The following is a 21042-nucleotide window of genomic DNA, read 5'->3' on the forward strand; positions in this document are numbered from 1 at the left end:
ACGGTCGGCAATCCAACCATGACGCGCATTACCGCCACCTACTGGCTCAACTGGAAATGTGGCTGAGCGCGGAGCCTTCAACCGAAACTGCGAGTGCGCATGCGGTGACGTCAGCGTTTCACCCTGAGACGCTCCGCTTTGTGTGTACATGAAGCTGGAAGGAGGAGCGGATACAGATCTTTCCACTCTGGGGAGCATTTTCAAAATTTTGCATTTTCACTGAAAACGCAATGTGGTCTTGTCTAAACGGAAGGCCAAAACGCAACAAAATGTTTGCAGAATCGACCGTTTTCGGCGTCATGTAAACGGGGCTTCAATCTGCTGAATCTGGTGACTGTCTTTCCACAAAATGTGCATCTGTTGCTCCACTTCTGCTGTTAGTATTCTCCAATACACCAGATGATCGGCTCAACTCTACTTTAGTGGAGATCTCCCAAAAGCGGCTTCTGGACAAGACAGTTATAGCACCATCTACAGGCCTGGCACTCTACGACAGTGTTTTCAGTCCCTTGGCGTTTCCATGTAAACACAGATTTTTTTCAATGGGATTCAGTGTTGTTGGATGAAACGTTGTCGTGTAAACAGGGCCTGAAAGTTAGCGTTTCTGTGTAAATGCAAGGCCGAAACGCAACAGTACTTTTGTATTTCACCCTAAAACCGTTGTCGTGTGAACTGCCCCTAAAAGACAAAATCTGTGAAAAAGTGTTTTTAGTGTCATTTTTTGTCAGGTATTCACACTGTCATGACCTCCTGATGGTTAAGGCAAAACAGCTTTCTCTCTTTAAACGTGATTGGATTGTTGAGCTGCATAAGCAAAGCCTCTAGCAACACCCCATTGCTGCTGAGTTTGGACAAAGTAGGACAGTCATTTTGAATTCCTAAAAGATCCCAGGGGTTATAGCACAAAGAAGTCAAGAGGTAGACCCCCAAAAGTTCACCAGTACTGAGTTGGAGGATCCAATTGGTATAATCCTCAAATCAAATCAGGACTGTTAATGGTCTGGTGCTGACCGCAGCCCAATAACCATCGGACGGCATCTGAGAGGGAAGCGCTTTAAAAAAATATATATCTTCAAAGCCCTCGTCTCCTTCAACTTTCAACTTTGCAAGAGAGCAACAAACATGGGAAAAAGAAAGGCGGAAGTAAGTTTTATTCTCTTTTCTGCTTTCTCCTTCAATGGAACAATGTAGCTTTAGGTTGTGCCGGCCGTCAAACGGCGGCTGGCTATGTGGAGATGTTGCAGGGGGGCCTCCTTCATGACTAAGGTCCCTGGTCTGTGTGGTGATGACTGAGTTTTTCAGCTAATAGAAAACCTATTTCAGTTAGTTTGCAATAAATTGCTTGCTTCATTTTTTGTCTGACTCAATCGATGGTGAAGCCAAAGAAAGGATGCAGTTAAACCCTGTAGTTAGACCCTCTGGCTCTAGTCTGCAGGTGGATGCAGGGATGATATGGGGGCTTAAATTTGGAGTGCATCTGTTAATCTTGCTGCAGATGTCAGCAGAGACTTGCATGATAAGAAGTAAAACCAGATCCCTTCTCTAGACTTCTCAGACTCCTGACATCCAGAGGATCCAGGGTGTCGCCTCAGATCACCTGCATCACATCCCCAAAGAGCCCCTGGATCCAGACCCTTCAGAGAGCGCTTCCTTCTCCAAGGAGCAGTTCAGCCTGAGCCTCACAGACGATCAGGTGAAGCCAAAAAAAAAGTGTTTACTTCTGCTGCTTTTCAAGAGAATTATAACTCAGAGAATTCAAAGAAAACAAGCATGTTTCCAGCAGCTCTCCCTGTGCTTTCAAGCTAAAACAACTCTCACTGGCATCAGCTCATGCTTACAAATGAGGAGAGGAAATTTTGCTTCCTTTGCCAGATCCATTCTTCTTAGTCGGATATGTTTTCTTTAATTATTCTAATCAAAATCTAATTTGTCTTTGCTGATAATTATTGACTGCGTGAGACAGTTACTCATCTGTAAAGCCAATTTACGTGCTGTGTTTGACTCGACGCTGGCAGTTACTGTGTGTGTGTTTTTTCCTCCTCGGTGTTTTTGGAGTCAGATGCCTGTGAATGAGCAGAGGAAGCCGCAGCACAGAGAGTTTCTGAGACATCCCCGTGCTCACAGTGTGACCCCCCACGGAGAAGGAAGGAGCCCCAACATCCTCAGTCCCCCCTCGCCCTCCCCTGAGCCCAGAGGATGCGTCTCGGCGGGGGCCATTCTGCAGCGCACACAGGTACAAAACATAAGGACAGACCTCGGGGTTATCTCAGCCTGAGACCGGGTGCGTTTGTTTTTGCTGAATGCTGCAGTTTGATCCGTGATGCATGAGGACACCAGCTGCTCAGTAAACACACACACAAGTTCAGGCTTTGCCTCTAAGAAGTCTGGGAAACAAAAGTACACAAGCCATTTTGTGAAGACAAAAGTTGAAGGATTAAAACTTTGGGGAGAAACGAATGGCAAATTAAAAAAAAAGAAGCTTAATTTGCGGCTCAACAAACTTATGACAAATGTGTTCTGTTATTCACAAGAACACACAATAATAGTGTCTCATACTCTGTGAAACTTTCTCTCACATTTCCTGAAATTGGACACTAACTTGATTCCTTTTAGAGCCTTCATTGGAAGGAAAGTGCACTAAAATGTGTTCTGAAAAGCCTCATGGCCAAAGAACGAATGGTGACTAATTGGAAAACTGTGACTAAGCTGCCCTCACAGAGCGTGTGCCTGTACGCAGCTAGCTAACAAAGTTCCACAGTCTTCAAATAAAGTCAGGGCTTGATTTTCCTGTGGCTTACTTGGAGTTTGTAGATGAACCAATACTGTAAAAAAGACAGAAGTCACAGTTTCATGAGATTAAAGCTGTAGTATTTTGAGACTGAAGTTCACTGTGGCACAGGGATGGAATTTCAGTTTTGGGTGGGCCAGACAAATTTTGGCTTGGCCTTAAGTTACAAAAGTTTGTAGATCACTCATTTAGTTAATGCAAATAACTGATGATAGACTATAAGTACTACGTGTGGTTCTCAAGTGGATTTTGTTGCTTTTTTCACCTTTATTTTCATTTTACTGACCAAAAAATGACACTCCAACGCACCAGTAGGCTGCGCTGCTACAGTGTTTTGTTTATTATAAGCCATAAAAGCGGGTTTTTTGGAGACAAAAGAAACAATGTATTGCTCACATCTGGAAGAACCAGACAATCTGTGGAGTCTCTCAGAGGCTTAAAGGAATGACTCTTTCTTGATCTTGAAAGGATAAGCTACTTTTCAAAAAATAAACTTGATACGTTTTGTAAAGTATGGACTATTTTTAATAACTTCCTGGAGGTAACAGAATAGAAATGAGGTTGGGACTGATTAACAGATCTGACTGTCAGTAGGGCTGCTACATTGTTTATTTATGAACTTTTTTCATGTGCGCACGGTTCTGATATACGCTGCTAGTGCTTTATTATAAAAAAGAAATAATGAAATGGTTAAAAAAAAAAAGCTATAAAAGCGGGGACATTAATCACGGTAAAATAAAAAAAAGAACCAAAAACAACAACAAAAAAAACCCTAAGTTTTCCTCCCAAAATTTTTCTTATCACGCTACATAAAGCTAAATGTTTTGTAACTTAGTTATTTCTTTTTATTTCCAACAGGCTAAAAAACATGGCCCATTTTACAAAGACATAGCATCTAACACTAGCAATCACTTATCGTTAACAAAAACGGGCAGGAAGTGACAACATTTTACAATTTTAAACTGACTTAAGAATAAATAAATAAGTAAATAAATGAAATAAGAATCAAAAGAAAAGTTTAGGTCGGGCCTGTTGAAAAGTGGGTGGGCCTGGGACCTTTGGGCCCACCAATCACGCTGCCCCTGCTGTGGCATGTAGGTGTCAGACAATTTGCAAACACCACTTTAACTCCCCGTGTGTGTACTGACACACGGGGAGTTAAAGAGGTCAGTTATCGGGTCTCATCTTGTGAAATTCCTATTTTTTAAAATTTACCCGTAATATGTTGTCTTATATTTAGCTTTATGAATAAGTCATGTCTTAACGTTAGTATTTTAGCTATAATTATCATGGCTGAAGTTAAGAAAGAAAACAATCATGTACTCACTTTGACAACTTTTCTGTGTCCATTGGAATAACCGACCTCTTAACTTCCATTGTGTTGTCGCTTTTGCATTTGTGTTGTTGTTTTTGCAAATCAGCTGACACCTAACAGCCACCATAGAAATCGCCTTAATACGAAGATGAAATTTTGATATTAAGGGAAATCACAACTTATTTTAGGTGGTTGTTAGCCTTAATAACATTTTAAAGGGACAGATTCTGAATTTTATTTGAAATATAAAGAAAATGAATAAATTTAGCACACCAGCACCACCGTGTTGTAAGCATCAGGATTCTGAATTGACAGAATATATCAGAATCAAGTATTTAACACAGCTGGGTGTTGAGAAATCTGAGTAGTAAATTATAAATACATACAAATAAATAACTGATTTTGATTCTTAAGTGTGGTGTCCTTTAACTGTTGATCCTTCTGTGGAAAAAAAGGAAGGAGCTGTGTCTTTTTCTCTGCTCCATGCTGAAAAGTGAGTCAATTGTTTGCTCCAGCAACAAACAGAAAATGAGGATTTTATCCTGCTCTTCATTGGCACGCCGTCTGAAATGACACCTGTGACTTCTGTTTAATACGTTGTGTAACGCTTTGGGCAAAATGGACTTGTGGGAAATGTCTGCTGTGAGCGCGAACGGTTGATCACATCATTAGGCTAACAAAGCCTTCAGAGCAGGAAATGTGAGTTTTAAAAAGCGAACCAAATTAAAAAAAAGGTATTATTGTACGCCAATGAGGATGAAAGCAAACACAGAAATTAACAGAGCAGAGAATTGACTTTTGCCAGCGCCAATTTAATCACTCTTAGTGTGATAACAATCAGCAGAGCAGCAGCTTCAGTCCTCTGTCTGTCTGCACAGGTTTTGTTACGTTGGTAAAATGGAAGAAAATAGACCAAAGTGTGAAAGTACTCTCCAAGTACGCCCTTTAAAAACTGGATTGAAAATCTCTGCAAGGTCCAAAGCACTCCTAACTTCAGAGAACAGTTTTCTGCAGCTCCTCTCCTGACCCCTCCTCTCCTCCCTACCTCAGTCTGCCCCACGGTGCTCCTCCAGGCGTCCTGCCTCAGCAGGGAGGCCGGGAACAGGAAGCCCGGCGGGCAGCGTTGAGAGGAGGCTGCGCAGGGCGATGAAGCGCTGCTGGAAGGAGATCCAGAGGAGCTGTAGAGAAGAGGACCCTCAGGATGAGGGACTCATCAGCGCTGGCTGCTTCCTGAGTGAGCAGAACGCCGCAGACGCAGAACGATAACTTCTACCTGCTGTATGCTAATGTACGTTTTAATGGCTGACCGTGTGTTTCAGGGATCCTTCAGTCTCTTGGCATCAGTGTGACTCAGGAGCAGTTTGAGCACCTGGCTGTGAAGTTTGACATCATGAGTAATGGCCGTGTTTCATATCACGACTTCCTGCGTCACTTTCTCCTGAACCTGGAACCAGCTGAGACCAAGATGATGTTAAGACGAAGAAAGCTCCCTCTGCCTACACAGGTGAGTGAAAGAAAAACCACCTGGAGAAAGCTGCAGACTGTAACTGTGTGTGTCAGAACAATAAACTGTATGGAGTGAAGCCGGGTGACAAAAATAATACTTACTATTTTCTTTCGGGAGTCTAATCACTTCTTGACTCTACCTCCTGACATATTTACTATCCCCGAAAAAAATACACAAGAACTGCAAGTGTCAATCATAATTAAACATTATGTACAGCCTCGTTTTAACTTCTTATAACTAATGAAAACAAAACTTGTCAGAAAAAAGAAAACTTGAATACAAGGCAGCCAAATAATATCTTCAAATCGGATGTGAGAAACATTTCTACGAGGAGTATCAATTTCTTAAAGTTTGACCACAGCCCATCTGGAATGACTGGAGTGCTGGATTTTTTGACCTATACTGCAGCCAGCCACCAGGGGGAGCAGTGTTTGTGGAGACATCACTTCAAGCCGAGCAAGATGACTTCCTTTTTTTTTTTTAAGTGTATGGTCACAACAAGCAAGTTTGCCTGGTTTTCTGCACTCTTAACAAAAAATCTTAAAGAGGGGGTACTTTGCTTTTTTTTTTAAGTCTTTACACTGTCCTTCTGGTTCCCTCATAATTGTTTTTTGTGATTTACAGCTCAAAAGAATCCCAATTTTTCTCACACTTATGTTTAGAAAAAACTTATTCCGGCCTCTTTCTGAAACATTTCATTTTAGTGACTGTCTCTTTAAGGCTCCCCCTTCCACAAACCCTGTTCCCTGTGATTGGCCAGTCTTCTAGAGGCCTGTTGGGGGTGGAGTTTTGAGCAGACTTTAGCTGTGTCTCAATTTAGGAGCTACAACCTACAAACTTGCATTTGAACACCAATTACGTCACAGCGGTGGGTTGAAGGCTGCCCCGTTTCGAAGGCTTCTCCAAATGTGTCTGAAGTATCCCAAGATTCATTGTGTGTAAATGCTGGACTCCTGTTTTACTTTTGTAGACTAGACTGTCTCAATCCAGTCTGGCCATTGTGACACAGCCCTTGGTGTTTGAGGCCCGCCCTCTACGCATTCTTGAGTATAGTCAAACTTCTGCTTTAGATTTCCACTCCTGAGTTGATTGCTCAAGAGACCTGGTCACACCAACAAGTGTATTCGCATTGCCTGTTCCCACTGATGCTAATCTTATCACCTTATACCCGTGTGCTAAGTATAACGGACCTCTTTTGTGTGAAAAATATTGAAACAACAAAGGCTAATTCCGTCTAGCTGGGTCTTGGCTGTCTGCTTTGGGACACAGATCCCATCAGGGTGTCGTAAAAGCGTCCATTTTAGAGAAATGAACCAGCCAAGGATACATTTAGGTAGATGAAAATATACTTCATCAGGCCCTTATTTGTGTGCAGACAGTCGCCACAGTTGGAGCTGAGCGTGAAATTGGGACTCCACGTTTGTACTTTCAGCTCCACGTTCTCATGCTGAGCTGCAGATTAGCACATTTCAGATGAGTCCCTCTCTTTCCCTCTCTTTAAGGTTTGATCCATTGTAGTTTTATTGGCTTGAAGTTTAAATTGGGTTACAGTTAAGTGGAGGGCTGGTGTATCTGGAATATGAGGAGGAGGTGATGGGCGACGGCGGGTTGCCAGACTGTGTAATCTCAGCGGGGACCTCCCACCCTCAGGCTCTCGACTATCGCCTCCCATGACAAGCAAAATGGGCAAGTTTGGTGCTTTGCAGTGCTTTTTCTTTTTGGCATAAAAAGGTGTATATGAAGCTTTTTGAACAATGACACACGGGTGGGCACGCTCTAAAAAAACCTCCCGCTGAGTGACTAAGCCGAGCCCCAAGCTTCAATGGAGCGTGTGGGTGAGGGCCTAATCTGGCAACCCACGAGCTGCAACCTTCCAAACCAACTTTTGGATTCACAAAGACCTGCATTGTCTCCACCGAACCAACCATCTGGGTAAATTTTGTGGAGACCCCCTGCATCGAATCTGACTGGATGGCGTTTTTTTTTCTGGAAGAGTTTAAAGACAAAACCTTTTATGTGAAACAAAAAACACTTTGTTTGGAGTCTCGGCGTGTGAAGCTTTTCTGATTATGACAGCTTTCATCTCCATCATTCCCTCTTTACCTAAACTGCCGGAAGATTTTGAAGTCTGCTACTCTTTTCTTTGTTGATGACACTGTCATTTACTGCTTTGCACCTTCTGCTGCTCAAGCTTGTGCAAATTGTCAGCATGAATTTGATCGAGAATAACACCAGCTTTGTCAAGTGCAACTTTCCCTCAATGTAGACTAAACAAACCGTACGTTTTTTTATTGATGCAAGTCTTGATTTGCTTTTCTGATGAACAAAAACTAAAGAAGTACATCTCTTTAGTTATTGAACAGAGCTTTAGTGAGCTCATTTCAGCTAAACCAGTGACTCAAATAACTTGGATTTCTTGACCTGTTTGTGATACCAAGTTCCCAATAATCCAAACCAAAGTCGCCTGCAGACTTTGCACTTATGCAACAATAAAGTGAGGCTCCAACCAGTGTTCCTTGTTGGAACTACAAGCACCGCTCATGGTCTCCATATCCAGGGCAATGTATCACGAGATTTCCTAGCCGCTATTATCTGATGTGAATTTGCCTGCTTTAAGTGTTTGCCAAAGTGGGATACTAGTACCTTTACCAACAAATCCTCATGGGAAAATTAAAGTCCAAACTTTGTCAGGAGAAGTTAACCTTTGGGTTTTCTGTGCATCCTGAATGAAACCATCAACAAAGTCTTCAAAACTTGGTTTTTCTTCTGGACTAACATCTATAAAGGTCATACATTTATGTGTGTAAATCCCTGGTTACATTAATCAAACAACTCCTGTGAAAACTGTTTTCTAAATGTTTCAGATATGTGTTACATATATTTAGGCCAAGTATGGCTTGGTTAAGGAAAAGATGATCTGAAAAGTGTTGAATTCAATTGAGATCAGGTTTTACATAGACTGGTACCCTGACTTATCAGTGTCTAATCTAACAAGTTTTTCAAGATATGAGCCTTAAATTAAGAGCTATGATTCAGGTTATGAGCCAGCTTTAGATACCGCACTGCTTGGGGACAGCGAATGCCACAGTTAGTGCTGCGACATCTGTCCAGCATCCCATGTCTCACTCGTTTCACATCAGTAGCCACGGCTACATAAGGAGTTTTTCGTCTTTACGAATGAAATCTTTCTGAATGACTCTTCCGAAAACAGTAGTATACATGGAAAGGAATATTCCAATCTCTGGTCTACATGCGACGCTGTAATCAAACAGAATAATCAATGGGGCATGCGCAGAAAAACGTAAACATCGTGTGATTTATCAAAGAACGTCTCTAGTTGCGTCGTACGTCATATCTGAGCATGCTCTGAAAGAACGCACCCTGGCAACTTTCCATTTGAGTAGATACATGATATCTCAATTGGTTTGGGGAAAGGACTATTCCACCCCTGTGAAACTGATTAGATGTCCATTCGGATTGGCACTTTTCTTTCAGAATAAAAGGAAGGTGTACACAAAGGTTAAATTTTTTCCGTTTGAGCAAATGAACCGAATGCAAGTGGAATATTTGGGTCCATGTATATGTGGCTAGTGTGGTGCTCCCAGTTATTTTGCAAAACTTTCAGACTTTACTCAAAAGAAACACCTGCAACTAGGCATGCGACAGCACTATTCAGTGACACTTGCCAAACTTATTTCAGAAACAATCTGAAAGGGAGGATAAAAAAGATCTTATTGGACAGATTTTTATCGAAAACACCTGTAGATAATAGTGAAGAAAGAGTGGAGAAAAGGGCAGATATAAATGTATGAGTTTCAGTTATTTGAATGATGGCAGTTGCCACATCGTGAATAAGGACTCCAACTAACTTCCAGTCAACCTGAAACAAAGCTGAGTCCTCCTTTTTATTTTAGGTTCAATGGAGACACCTGTGGACACACGTGGAACTGCAATTAAAGGGGACATTTCCCCTCTGCTGCCACCTGTTGCTTGGCTAGGGCTGATGCATTTGTGGCACTTTTTTCAGCGCCTAAAATGCTCCAATTTCTCAAGATCAAATGCACATTTGCAGCCTACAAGAAACGTAAGTCGAGAGAGAAGAGAAACTTCAGGTGTGTCAAAATTTTTTCAGATAGTACATGTTACTAGTGGCGCCCCCTACTGTCTAAAAGGAGCTGGTTAAGAAAAGATTTATTCCAAAGTTTAAAATTAATTCAGTGATTTCTTTCATCTATTCTTGTTCAGACGAGCCGGGGTGTTCTGAGCAGAACCTGTGTGGACGCCATGCTGAGGATCTACGATGCGGTTCGCTCCTCCTGGACTGCCATCAGACGCTGCTTCCTGGCATCTGACCGCGCCCACACAGGAAACGTCTCCATGCAGGACTTCAGGAAGGTGAGTTCAGCTGCAACACAGCGTCCTGCAGAGCTCCACCTGCTCTCTTGCATCCAGGCGATGTCAAACGCTGAAAGATAAACGGCTCCTCTGTGAATTATTGATGCGAGCGTTTGAGCTTTGCTTGTGTCTCCTCCATCAAAACGTCTTGTTGAGAATGACTGAAAATCCATGAAGCTGCGCACACACAGCACGCACACACACATACCTGCTCACTTGACAGCCAATCAGTAATTTTAATTGTTCAATTAAGCTGAAGGTTGAAACAAGACGGGGCTGACATTTTGGCCCAGGAGAGCAGCAGCTGACACTCCTGTTTTATTGTTCCAGCTGTAGGAGTGACTGACGACAGGGCTCCTTGAGTTAATCGATAGAAACAATTAGCAGCCTGGTTAGGGATGACGTCCCTGAAACAACCAGCTAACACACGAGGACACACACTCAAACACGCACTCATAATCCCTCAGATCTCTGCTGTTGTTGCTCTGCAGGTGCTGCGACACTTCAGCGTGGATCTGTCGGAGGAGGAGTTCTTCCACCTCAGCTCGTACTTTGACGCCAACACCACAGGGAAGATCTGCTACAACAATTTCCTCTGGACGTTCTTACACTGAGCCTCGGATTATAAACATGCAAACGGCAAACATGGAACCAACAGGAAAAAAAAAACAGGCAAATGTGGCTCTCCTGCTTAACCTGCTTCTACATTCTATATACACTGAAAACTTATTTCCTCAAACATTCATATTGATCCTTATTTTCATAAACTTTAACATTAATCCCTATATAACAGCCTTGTATCTGTAAAGACATCATGGGTCCAGTTTTCAGTGGTTCAGGAATCTCTCTACTTTTAAAAATCTTGTAGCTAAAAATGAATTTGTTAATTTATCTCAGAGCTACTTCTTAATAAGAACTCATAACTCATATTTTTACTTATATAATTTTTGACCGAAAAACAAAGCCTTGAAATTTTTAGGCCATGAATTTTATAAAAAAATAATTTAGTTTGAAAATAATAATAATAATAATAATAAATTTAAATTTTAAATATAGGATTTCACACTATTCAACACCAAAAAATGATTGCAAAAAATAGTATTTTTTTTTAAAGTTTTCACTGCAGACATAATTTACTCATGCTTGTTGAAAACATTTTATATGAGAGGGTTAAAAATAAATTGAAAGTGAGAATTGTTTCTGTTTGATTTATTATTGTAGCATTTCTCCTATCCTCTTCTAAAAATGGAAGAATAAGTAATTTTTTAAAAAAAAAAAAAGATTAATTAATTAATAACTGTAAAATATGGACTATATGTCACAATGGTATAGACATGCAGAAAAATTACAGTTTGTATAACAGGACATTTTTGAAAAGGTAGGAGAAACACTTTTGCAAACCAGATAATGTTTTGCCAAGTCTGTATTCCCTTAATGTCTCTAGCCGTGCTTTGACCCTTTAGAGCCCAGCATCGCTTTGCACATTAAGTTTCGATCAGTGGTAGATTTGAAAACAGATAAAACAGATCGATCATTCCTGTGGTAGATAAAGTCTGGGAGGTTACACTTTCATCATACTTTTTCAACATGTCCCATAGCACTGTTTTCTCTGACTTTAATGTAAACAACAAAAACACTACAGTTCAGGCCATGGTTGGTCACATCACTTTTTTCTACATTTTACAATTTAGAGAGATACAACTATGACATTTAGCAATTTACTAAGGAAGTCTGGACATATGTCTACACTTTTTTTCAAATTTTGGATATAAGGCTTGAATGGATGTAAATCAAAAGTTTTACCCAAAAAATGATGCTATGTAAAAATGTAAAGATGTACTCTGGCAGACTTGGTATGGAAGGTTACAAGGGTCAAAAATGATTTGGCAATTTTTTCATGCATAAAAAAATGTTTAATTACTGCAAGATCAGGAGTATGAATCACATTGATGTTAAAAGATGTTCATCCTGAGGGAAAAAGGTTTAAAACTTTAAATTGTACAAAGACCTCTCTTGTATTCAGCAATGTGCAGTTTCTGTGCAGCTGTGTAGCTCTTTGTTCTGCCATTTGTTTTCACACCCAGAGTGCTACCGAGCACCAGTTAGGCTCAGCCCTATGATAGTAGGGGCAGCTATGATATAATGCCAAACCAACTGCCTGTAACTGATTCGCATTGGGGCTAACCTCATGAGACAAGACCTTCACCCCTAGGCCGTATCTGTACCCCAGTAGGTGTAACTTTGAAGATTACTGTTGAACTATCTGTAAAGCTGCTGATTTGAGAAGAAATGTTGTTTTTTGCTTCAAAAATAAGTGATGTCTATAGATTAATGGGAGGATAAAGGACTGATACTGTCAGGACAGAGGGCACATGTCATAGTTTCCTCTGGGTTGTCCTTTCAGGTTAAACAGTGGCAGCAACATTTCTACATTTGATCTGAAAAACAGATCAATCTCAAGAACTAACAATTCAGAATTAAAGATTAACCGAGACAGACTTTGAAACAATTTGATTTTTCACATCTTCGTCCACCGTCTGTGTGTTTGACACCGATTCGTGTTCCAAAGCCAATCACACAAAGTGCCTTTCTTATGCTGCAGACGACAGGGGAAGCTCCGGGTGCATCTTTTGTTCGGATGGGACGTGTGAAGTGAGACGGATGACAAGGAGACGAAGGGGACGTCTGTCATTCATTCAGAGGAAAAAAATGCCACGGCAGCACGATGCACAGTTGCAGGCGGCGAGGATGAGAGCGTGCACAGGGCCGGGCATTATTATCTGAGGAGGCTGAGGGAGAGAAACGAGCAGATGGAAACGGGACAGAGAAGGAGCTCGGTTTTACGGTTTGAGAGGAGGGAGAGAAAAAAGACAAGAGTATGGAAGCTTGCTGTATTAATGGCAAAGTAAAAAGCCGCCCGTGAATAAATTACCCGCTCTCCTCTGGGATTACTAATGTAATTATTTGAACGAGGGTTCTCATTAGAATGTGCAGAGGTGTGAAAGACCTGCAGAACAAAATGGGAGACAGAGATGGAGCGGGGAGGGTTTAGCTACTGGAAATTAACTCTCCGCTCCGGGCTCTATAATTGATACGAGACACAGATACCTTTGATTGGAACAAAAGGAGAAGAAGCAGGATGAGGAAAGTTTCCCTACAGCCTCTAATTTCTCCGCTTTGGAACAAAAAATAAATGAGGAGAGACAAAAGGATGGAAAGGAAGGAGGCAAGGTCACAGATAAGGTTTTATTCAATCAGTCAATAATCTCTTAGAACCAGCAGAAACTTTATGGTTTAAGAAAGAAAGGTATTTTACATTTTTAGAGTTGTCTCCGGGAGCAACATGGTAAAATTTGCAGCTGTCGGCTTTTTTTTTTTTTTATTCTACAGTTTTAAAAAAAAGTCCCCGACATTGGTCGCAAAATACAACATCATATGAGCACTTTCATTCCAAAATGAAAAACGTACCGTTAAAAAGAGACCTCAAGTTGATAGCCATCCAGTTTAGCTGAAATAAAAAGGCCCCAGCAGGTAAATAAATTATTAATAACCCTTTTAAAGAAAGTAACCACAACAATCTGCTTTCTAGTTTGAGCTGCCAATCATCCCGTCCGAGTAGGCGTCCCTCTTTTTCAAACAGCTCGTATCTCATTTTGGAAGAAACCTCTTCATATGCAGATTGTCTGAGTAGCAGAAGTCATTAACTCCTTTAAGCATGCCTCGAGAAATAAATCAATAAATAGTACAGAACCCTTTTCTCTTTAGTAGAAAAAACAGGAAACACATAACACAGCTACTGAAGCAGGAGAGCATCAAAGTGAAGACGTCTAAATGAGGAGAGAAACAGACAGCGTCTTTTAGAGAAACCTAAAGATAAAAGTTCCTCCCAGATTTGATTTTTTTTTTTTACACTTTCCCTTTATTCCTTTTCTTGGAACATTTTGCAAACTTCAATTAAGTTTGTGTTTTAATTCAACCAAAAAACATTCAAACTATCACCCTGATCTAAAGTCTCCCCACTTCATCCCTGAAATCCTGCAGCTTTGAAGAGGAGTACTGATACCATGTGCCAGATTTCAACAAAGAGCCATCACATGTTCTTCTGATCCATCAAAACCAATTAGAGAAGTAGGGGAAGTGACTCTGGGAGTTTGTTTAGCTCAAAACAAACAATCAAGGTGTGTGAGCAGGGGGTGTTTTTTACCTGACTGACAGGAGGAAGTTTACCAAATATCCTCAAACACCTTCTGGTGAGAAGAAGCTGCTTTTATATTGAAATATCTGCAGAGAGTCTTTGCGTTCTTCTACAATAAGTTTGCTCCAACTTCACTGAAGAAGGTAGAAGAAGAATCTGAAAGCGTGATTGTTTACTTCTTAATATGAATTTATGAATATATTTTTGTATGTTTTTAAAACCAGTCTGCATAAAAAGATGGAAATGTAATAGTTTCTCAAGTGAAGACAACACATTCAGAGCTCCCCCTGGTGGCTGGCTGCAGTATAGGTCATTGTAGCCACAGCGCTTTGATTCTTGAAGCTACTATCTCTGTTTCCTCAACGCCCCAAACTGTAAGGGCCTGTGTCCACTGATAGCATGTTTTTCTGACCTCAACAGCAGAGCTCGCATGACTCACGCTAACTGTTTCTGAGCTATTAGAGATCTCTAGCAGCACTTACCAGGTCTAAGTGGTGACTATCAAGGAGTATTAGCAGCAGCTTTTCACCTGTAAATTTCTGCTCTGAAAAATGGAGATATTGGGGAGTAACAAGCCAGGAAAAAAAAAGCCGGAGATTGGATTCGAGGCTGACCGCAGAAGCCCCGCCCCTTTTTGTTTTTATTTAATCACAGGATCCCAAAGTGTGAAATATTTTCAACAGAAGGTGCAGTGGAAAAAAGTATTTGTTACAGCGGCTGAAAGTTCTGATTTTTCTTTTCTTTTTTCTTTTTGACAAAGTGCGAGAAAAAAAAGCTTGTAGTGGAAACAGGCCCTAAATCTAACCCCTTTAGTTTCCCTGTGTGGTGGTATGTCTTTCATTGTCCTCTTAGATTTACAGTTTACAAATTAAAAGCTTGATGGAGCTTCATAAAGCTTAAGTAACAACAGCAACTTTACATTTTAAACATCACCTTTTCTTATTTTTGGGAGCTTTTTACTTTTATTTTCTTCATTGGCTGCCACCGACATCTACAGACATCAAACGAGACAGGCTGATGAAGTGACCCCTGTAGGTGGCAGAGAAAGAGTTTCTCTGTTTTTTGGCCAGAAATAGGTGTTTTTGGTGAAACCAGTCTTCATTCTACTGCCAATTACCAAAAAAAGGAAAAAAGGGGAAATAAACTTTATGTCCTGATGAAAGATAAGAGTCTACTCTTTCATTTGATAGTTTTGGTAACAACAGGGTCAAGAACCGAAAGTGTGACTAAAGAAATGAGGACTGTAGCCTCAACCAGAGTGGTGTGTCTTATTTCTAACACTTCCCCTCAGTGAAGCATGGATCAGCCAGAAGTTTCACATCCTCAGCATCAGTGTGCACGCTCTAACAAGTGCAGCACCTCCTTCATTTCTGCACAGACATGGTTTTCTTGGTGAGCAATCCTCCTCTCCTCTCTCCGTCTCATTCCCTCCGTTTGGAAACATTAAGACATCAGGCGGCAGGATGAGCGCTGATGTGCTGAAGAGGCGAGAGCGCAGCGCGAGTAAACCAGCAGCCTGAGGGAGCGTTCCAACATAATGTCGGAGAGCACGGAGATCAAAGTGTGACGGGGTCTTGATGTGCTGAGCACATTCAGACTTCAGACTGGGAATATAATCATTCAGAAAATAAATAAAAGCTCCTTTTTCTAAAAAAAAAAAAATCACACAGACGTTCTGCTTAGGGACATGAAATCACCAAAAATGGGGCCGACCTGCTTGACAGAGAAGAAAAGTACAATAAGAAGCTTTTACACCGCAAATAAAGTGTTACAACCACACAAATATTAACAAGTTTCTTTTGAAAAGCATAGCAAATACTTGGAAATCTTCAAGAAAGTTTTTGTTCTTTACAATAACAGAGAACATTTACATAGACCAGTTACAGTACATTAAATTACAGCTTTAATCCTCTTTGAACGGATGAAAAGTCTCATCTCTCCCATGAATCAGGGATGATTCACGGCGAAGAGGACGATTCAGAAGAAGCTCCAGCATGTAGCACCTTTGCTTGATGCCATTTGAGTCCAAAAAGCCTGAAATCCCGGCTAAAAGTCTGAGCTTCACAGCATGAAATATTAAGAGCAAAATAAGAGGGAAGTGCTGCACGTGGTTCCCCCTGACCGTGAAGGAGCTTATGAGGGCTGTAATGAGGCCCAGGGGAGCAGTGTCAACACGTTTGACACCCCGACTGTCTAACCGCCCCTGGCAGAGACCTCTTGCTGCCCTCACACACTTCCTTTGATCTCACACATACACTCACGAAAAAATAAATAACTCACGCCTGAGGAAAGAGAAACACGAGGAAGATAGAAGCAGAAAAAAAGGATGGAAAATTAATGTTCAAAACCAGAAAATGTTCCCGTGCTGCAAAACCAAAGCTCCCCAGTCAAAGTGGTGTCGGGTTGTTTCACTTCAAGTCAGATATTTGCAGTTGGTTTAAAGCAGCGTGAAAAAAACAACAACACAGACGTCCAGGAGTGTCTTGCCTCTGAGAGCAAAGTCAAGATTGTCAGTGCAGTAATGAGAGCGCTTTGTCTGTGCTTAAAACATCTCTCCTTCTGTCCTCGTGTCGTCTCTTGGACTCATTGTGGAGATGAAACATGTCAGCACTAAAAATGGCATGAAAGTCGATCCTCTTCATCTCTGCACATTTCCCGTCGTGTCAAAAACACACCCCCGTGTCGTATTTACAGAATTTCGCTTGTGCTGCCCACGGACCTCACCTACCTCTCCTGGCTCCCTTCTCCTGATTGGCTGGAGGCGCTTGGGAGCCGGCCTCCTCTAGTCATGTGGTCCGAGGGTTTGGGAGGTCGAAGACGATGGGTGCGTTCATGGGCAGGAAGTTGACCGTGCAGGCTGAGGCGTTGACGAACGTCGTGGTGCCGTCGGTCATCATGCCGTAACCTGGGAAGAAAAAAAAAATTAGGAGATTTAGGATTTTTTTTAATTCAAGGTGGCAAACAGGGTGAATTTTGATAAAACTGCTAAACTGAGAAACGGAAATTATATATTTGGCCACTAGGGGGCAGCGGATCGCACTATAAAGCCAACTTTATCATATTATCGCTACTGACTTCATACACAATATGGACGTAGCTGCTAAAGCGCTAATGATTGGTTAACAAAGAGGTGTTAAAATGCGCTATGATGGTGGTCACAGGATTCAAAACGCTTAATCCGAATAATTTCGATCATGGCAAAAACACCAGCTGTGTTAAGGGTTTCGATCATTATTTATTTCAGTGAGTTCACACTTTTAATTTGCTGTCATTAAGTGTTTTTATTGTTTCAACTATCGCTGACAGTGGACAACAGCTCTCTCATCACTCTCACTGTTTTCACCACAGTTTCTCTCAAAGTGTTGCTGCAGATCTGTCACCTTCCTTTCTGGGGAGTTAAAGATCTACAATGATGATGAATCACAAAACTCTGTTTTTTCATGAAAAAAGAGAGGCCACTTCCAAAAGCATCGTGGGTGGGAGGAACACCTGGGATCAGATTGTTAGTTCAGCACAGAGATGATGTAGTTTTGTTCAAAGGTTGAACACAACAAGGCTGTCACAGTATATTTTTACATTTAGTATTTTGGTCCTTGTGATTTTTGAGTTATTTCTTTATTTACCAAGTAGTGATAATGCAAATTAATCAACATTACTGCATTGAGCATTAATGGAAATGTGCCAGACTTAGCACAGATGCTAAATTTCATTTGTAGTCCCAGTAGGCAGGTACCTACACAGCACAGACACAGCGAGACTAATAGATAAATACAAAACAAGACACAGACAGTATCAACACAATAAGATCAATGAACCAAAGCCCCTTGGGAACAGGCATCAGATTAAGAAACAGTTTTTAGGTCTGGGTATACGTTTGATTTGTTTCTAACCAATGTTTCAGCAAGTAGTTGTCACAGTTTCTGAAGTGTGGTGGTAACTTGTCCCAGGAATGTGGGGGTATTCTGCCTTCCCATATTTTAAAAATGAATATAAAATAATAATACTGGATACTCAGATTTTCAGACTGATCCATATTCAGTGTTTCCCCTGCTATTGTACAGGGGGAGCGGCCTGCCCCCCCAACAGAGGCATCTGCCCCCCCCTGGAAGTTAAGTTGATTTTATTTTCCATACAGCGCCAGATCACAGCAGAAGTGATTTAGAGTTACCTCTCTCATAAATCAGGTCAATACCTTGTTTTATAATTCAACAGACTAAATAGCCTTTTGTTATTTATCTAATTAACATGATGGGATGTCATTTGTCGCGTTCACATTTCTTCTTGTGCTGTTTCGTGCATGGCAAAGTTCTGCCTATTTTCATTTACACACACAGACAAGCATATCCTGTATAGCGGACAGAGAGCTGGGAAAACCACCACTCACTTGCACACCCCAAAACTTGAGATTTCCCAAAACTTGCAAAAATTATGAGGTCATTGAGTAAGGATGTGACCCATGAAAAGTTGGAAGAATGGGCCTCAAACACCAAGGTCTTTCCATAGCTCTGCCTAGGGATGGGTACCAAACTAGGTACTTTTACAGGTACCAACCAAATTTCATCTGTAGTATCAAGTACCGGGTTACATAAAATCAAACGGTACCATGCTTAGGTACCTAGACCATCCTTATGACTGTGGTGGAGTGGAGGAGTAGGGGATTTTCCATGCTGCACATGAACACAGTTGTAGCTGATATATCAATTAATACATGTATGAAATTGAAAAACTATGAGGTCTTATTATTACAAAACCACACACAAAGTACCAAAAATTGGTACCGTTGAGTACCAGTACCGATACCCAGGTACCCAGGTACCAGGCACCTGCACTGTATTGTTTTAAATGTGAAAGGTACCCATCCCTAGCTCTGCCCTTGACAGGCTTCTAGAGGGCTGTCCAATCAGAGGAAAGAGGGTTTCTTGAAAGGGGAGCCTTAAAGGGACAGCGTCCGAAACGAAGCATTTCAGATGGAAGCAGAAATAAGGGTTTTATAAAACACCAGAGTGAGAAAGATCAGGATTTTGTTGAGCTGTAAATTATGTTAAGCTACTACAGCAAGACCAGAGGGACATTATCAACCTTAATAAAATCACAACACCCCCTCTTTAAAGTCTAAAATGTTCAAAATACTGATGCTTCTACTTTACTGAGCAACTTTTTGGATGCAAATATTAGCAGTGCACTTTTTCTTTTAGAATATAGCTGTAATACTTTAGAGTGGTGTTTTATTAAATATGGGATTTTAATATTTTTTCTGCTTTCTACAAAGATTCCCCAAAGAAATGCAAATCCTCAGCAAATATCCCTCAATATATGCTTAAATATTCAAACTAAATTGGAGAGAGTACAGGGGTCTGCTTTTATAATAAACACACAAACAAGAGAGGGAAAAGCTGTGGTTATAAGCTGTGAGTATCACAGCTCATCTTCATCTCTGAAAACTGTGAGAATCCAGTTTGAGCAAATGTATGCATGAGAGTGTGACACTAACACCACTACTAAAAAAAAAATCTGCGCTCAAAAGCCACTTTGGAGCAACGTTCCTTTCCAAATGGCAGATCTGAAAGTGTGACCATTTTGTCGAGCATAAGTTAACAACCATCTCCAAAAAAGTAGTGCAGTTTAACTCTGCACCATCAGTGATTTTGTTAAGTGTAGGTGTCACTTTTTAGCAGCTCTTGGAACAGATCTCTGCGTGTCTACGCTGCTCTTTTTTTTCAGATTTGGAATACATGAATACAGAAACAGCGAGGATAATTTATGTCTTTATGGATTTCTCTCCTCTTAATAATCATAAAGAGAGCAGCTTTCAGCCTGTTTCTCCTGTTAGAAAATCTGATCTAGTTTCTAATCTGGTTCTCTCCAATGGGGGACGGCTGCTCCAGGGGCTGAGCGCTGACCCGATAACCCTGAAAAAAGCAAACCTGAGTCCAGGGAAGCGGCCTCTCTGCCCTCGCTGGCCTGGATGAAATGCTGATGGGCATCTAGAAGCTCACTTCTTTTATAATATATAACGCCATCATTTTCCTCCAGCAAACTGCAGCATTTCTGCCTTCTTGGAGGTAACACGGCTGTCAGTGTAATTCACTTAAAATGCCTGAGATAACTCTCTTCTTTTCTTTTCTTTGTGTTACATCTTAAAAGAACATTTTATGAATTTTTGGGAGCTCAGGGTTTAAATCTTATTGGATTAAATTCCACCTTCCCAAAGTAATAAAATCATCATCCACTAACGCTCTCCTCTTTTCTTCAGTGAGATAAAATTCAGCCTGGTGTGTCCATCAGTGATGCACTTTTACACCTCTATCATTGTTTCAAGTGAACACACACTCAACTCATGTATCGTATAGTAGCTTTACACTTTTAAATTCTGTGTCCTATATTTTCTTTTACCTTAGTTTTGCACCAAAACACGGCAGATAATTGGTGCGAGTGTAAATACAAATGTGTTGACAAACCTCATTTTGCATTTGCTTCCTGTAGTTTTAAGCGATTTACTAGGCCTGGGCCGAAAACAAATTTTGCTGGATGATATATTGTCACAATTATTGATGACAAACAATATTATTTTGAGGCCAAATTAACCACTAATATGAAAATAATATACCATAAAATGTAGTACACTCTTTCAAATGCATTAAACTTTTATTTCTCATTAATATTTTTACTAATGTAATTGTAATACCAGCTACTTTCAAATATCCAAAAAAAAAAAAAAAACAAACAATGAAAATGAAATGGGCTTTCAGTCAAAAATTGCTCTTGAATAAAAAACTGGGTAAAAATTCAGAATTTCTTTTTGTGATGTAGCAAACTACACTCTCTGTGTCCATGTTAATTCT

At 40.8% G+C, this 21042-nt stretch overlaps 2 protein-coding genes across 3 annotated transcripts in view; one reads left to right on the forward strand and one right to left on the reverse strand.

The window, feature by feature from the left end:
* The window catches only part of efcab6 (EF-hand calcium binding domain 6), a 50504-nt gene extending 39722 nt beyond the window's left edge, over positions 1-10782 (forward strand). The window contains exons 22-27 of the mRNA XM_074698786.1: positions 1547-1693; positions 1964-2233; positions 5154-5337; positions 5423-5607; positions 9856-10005; positions 10497-10782. Coding sequence (XP_074554887.1) covers positions 1547-1693; positions 1964-2233; positions 5154-5337; positions 5423-5607; positions 9856-10005; positions 10497-10619 — 1059 coding nt within the window. The 3' untranslated portion in view covers positions 10620-10782. The remainder of the gene's footprint in view (positions 1-1546; positions 1694-1963; positions 2234-5153; positions 5338-5422; positions 5608-9855; positions 10006-10496) is intronic.
* A 2459-nt stretch (positions 10783-13241) lies between these two features.
* The window catches only part of mpped1 (metallophosphoesterase domain containing 1), a 101223-nt gene continuing 93422 nt past the window's right edge, over positions 13242-21042 (reverse strand). For both annotated transcript variants that reach the window (XM_074698382.1, XM_074698383.1), the window contains exon 7: positions 13242-17105. In XM_074698382.1, coding sequence (XP_074554483.1) covers positions 16987-17105 — 119 coding nt within the window. In that variant the 3' untranslated portion in view covers positions 13242-16986. The remainder of the gene's footprint in view (positions 17106-21042) is intronic.

The sequence above is a fragment of the Halichoeres trimaculatus genome, unplaced genomic scaffold (assembly GCF_033239565.1).
Source record: "Halichoeres trimaculatus isolate MK-OKI-2021-1 unplaced genomic scaffold, fHalTri1.1 fHalTri1_scaffold_21, whole genome shotgun sequence".
In the NCBI taxonomy this organism is placed as follows: Eukaryota; Metazoa; Chordata; class Actinopteri; order Labriformes; family Labridae; genus Halichoeres; species Halichoeres trimaculatus.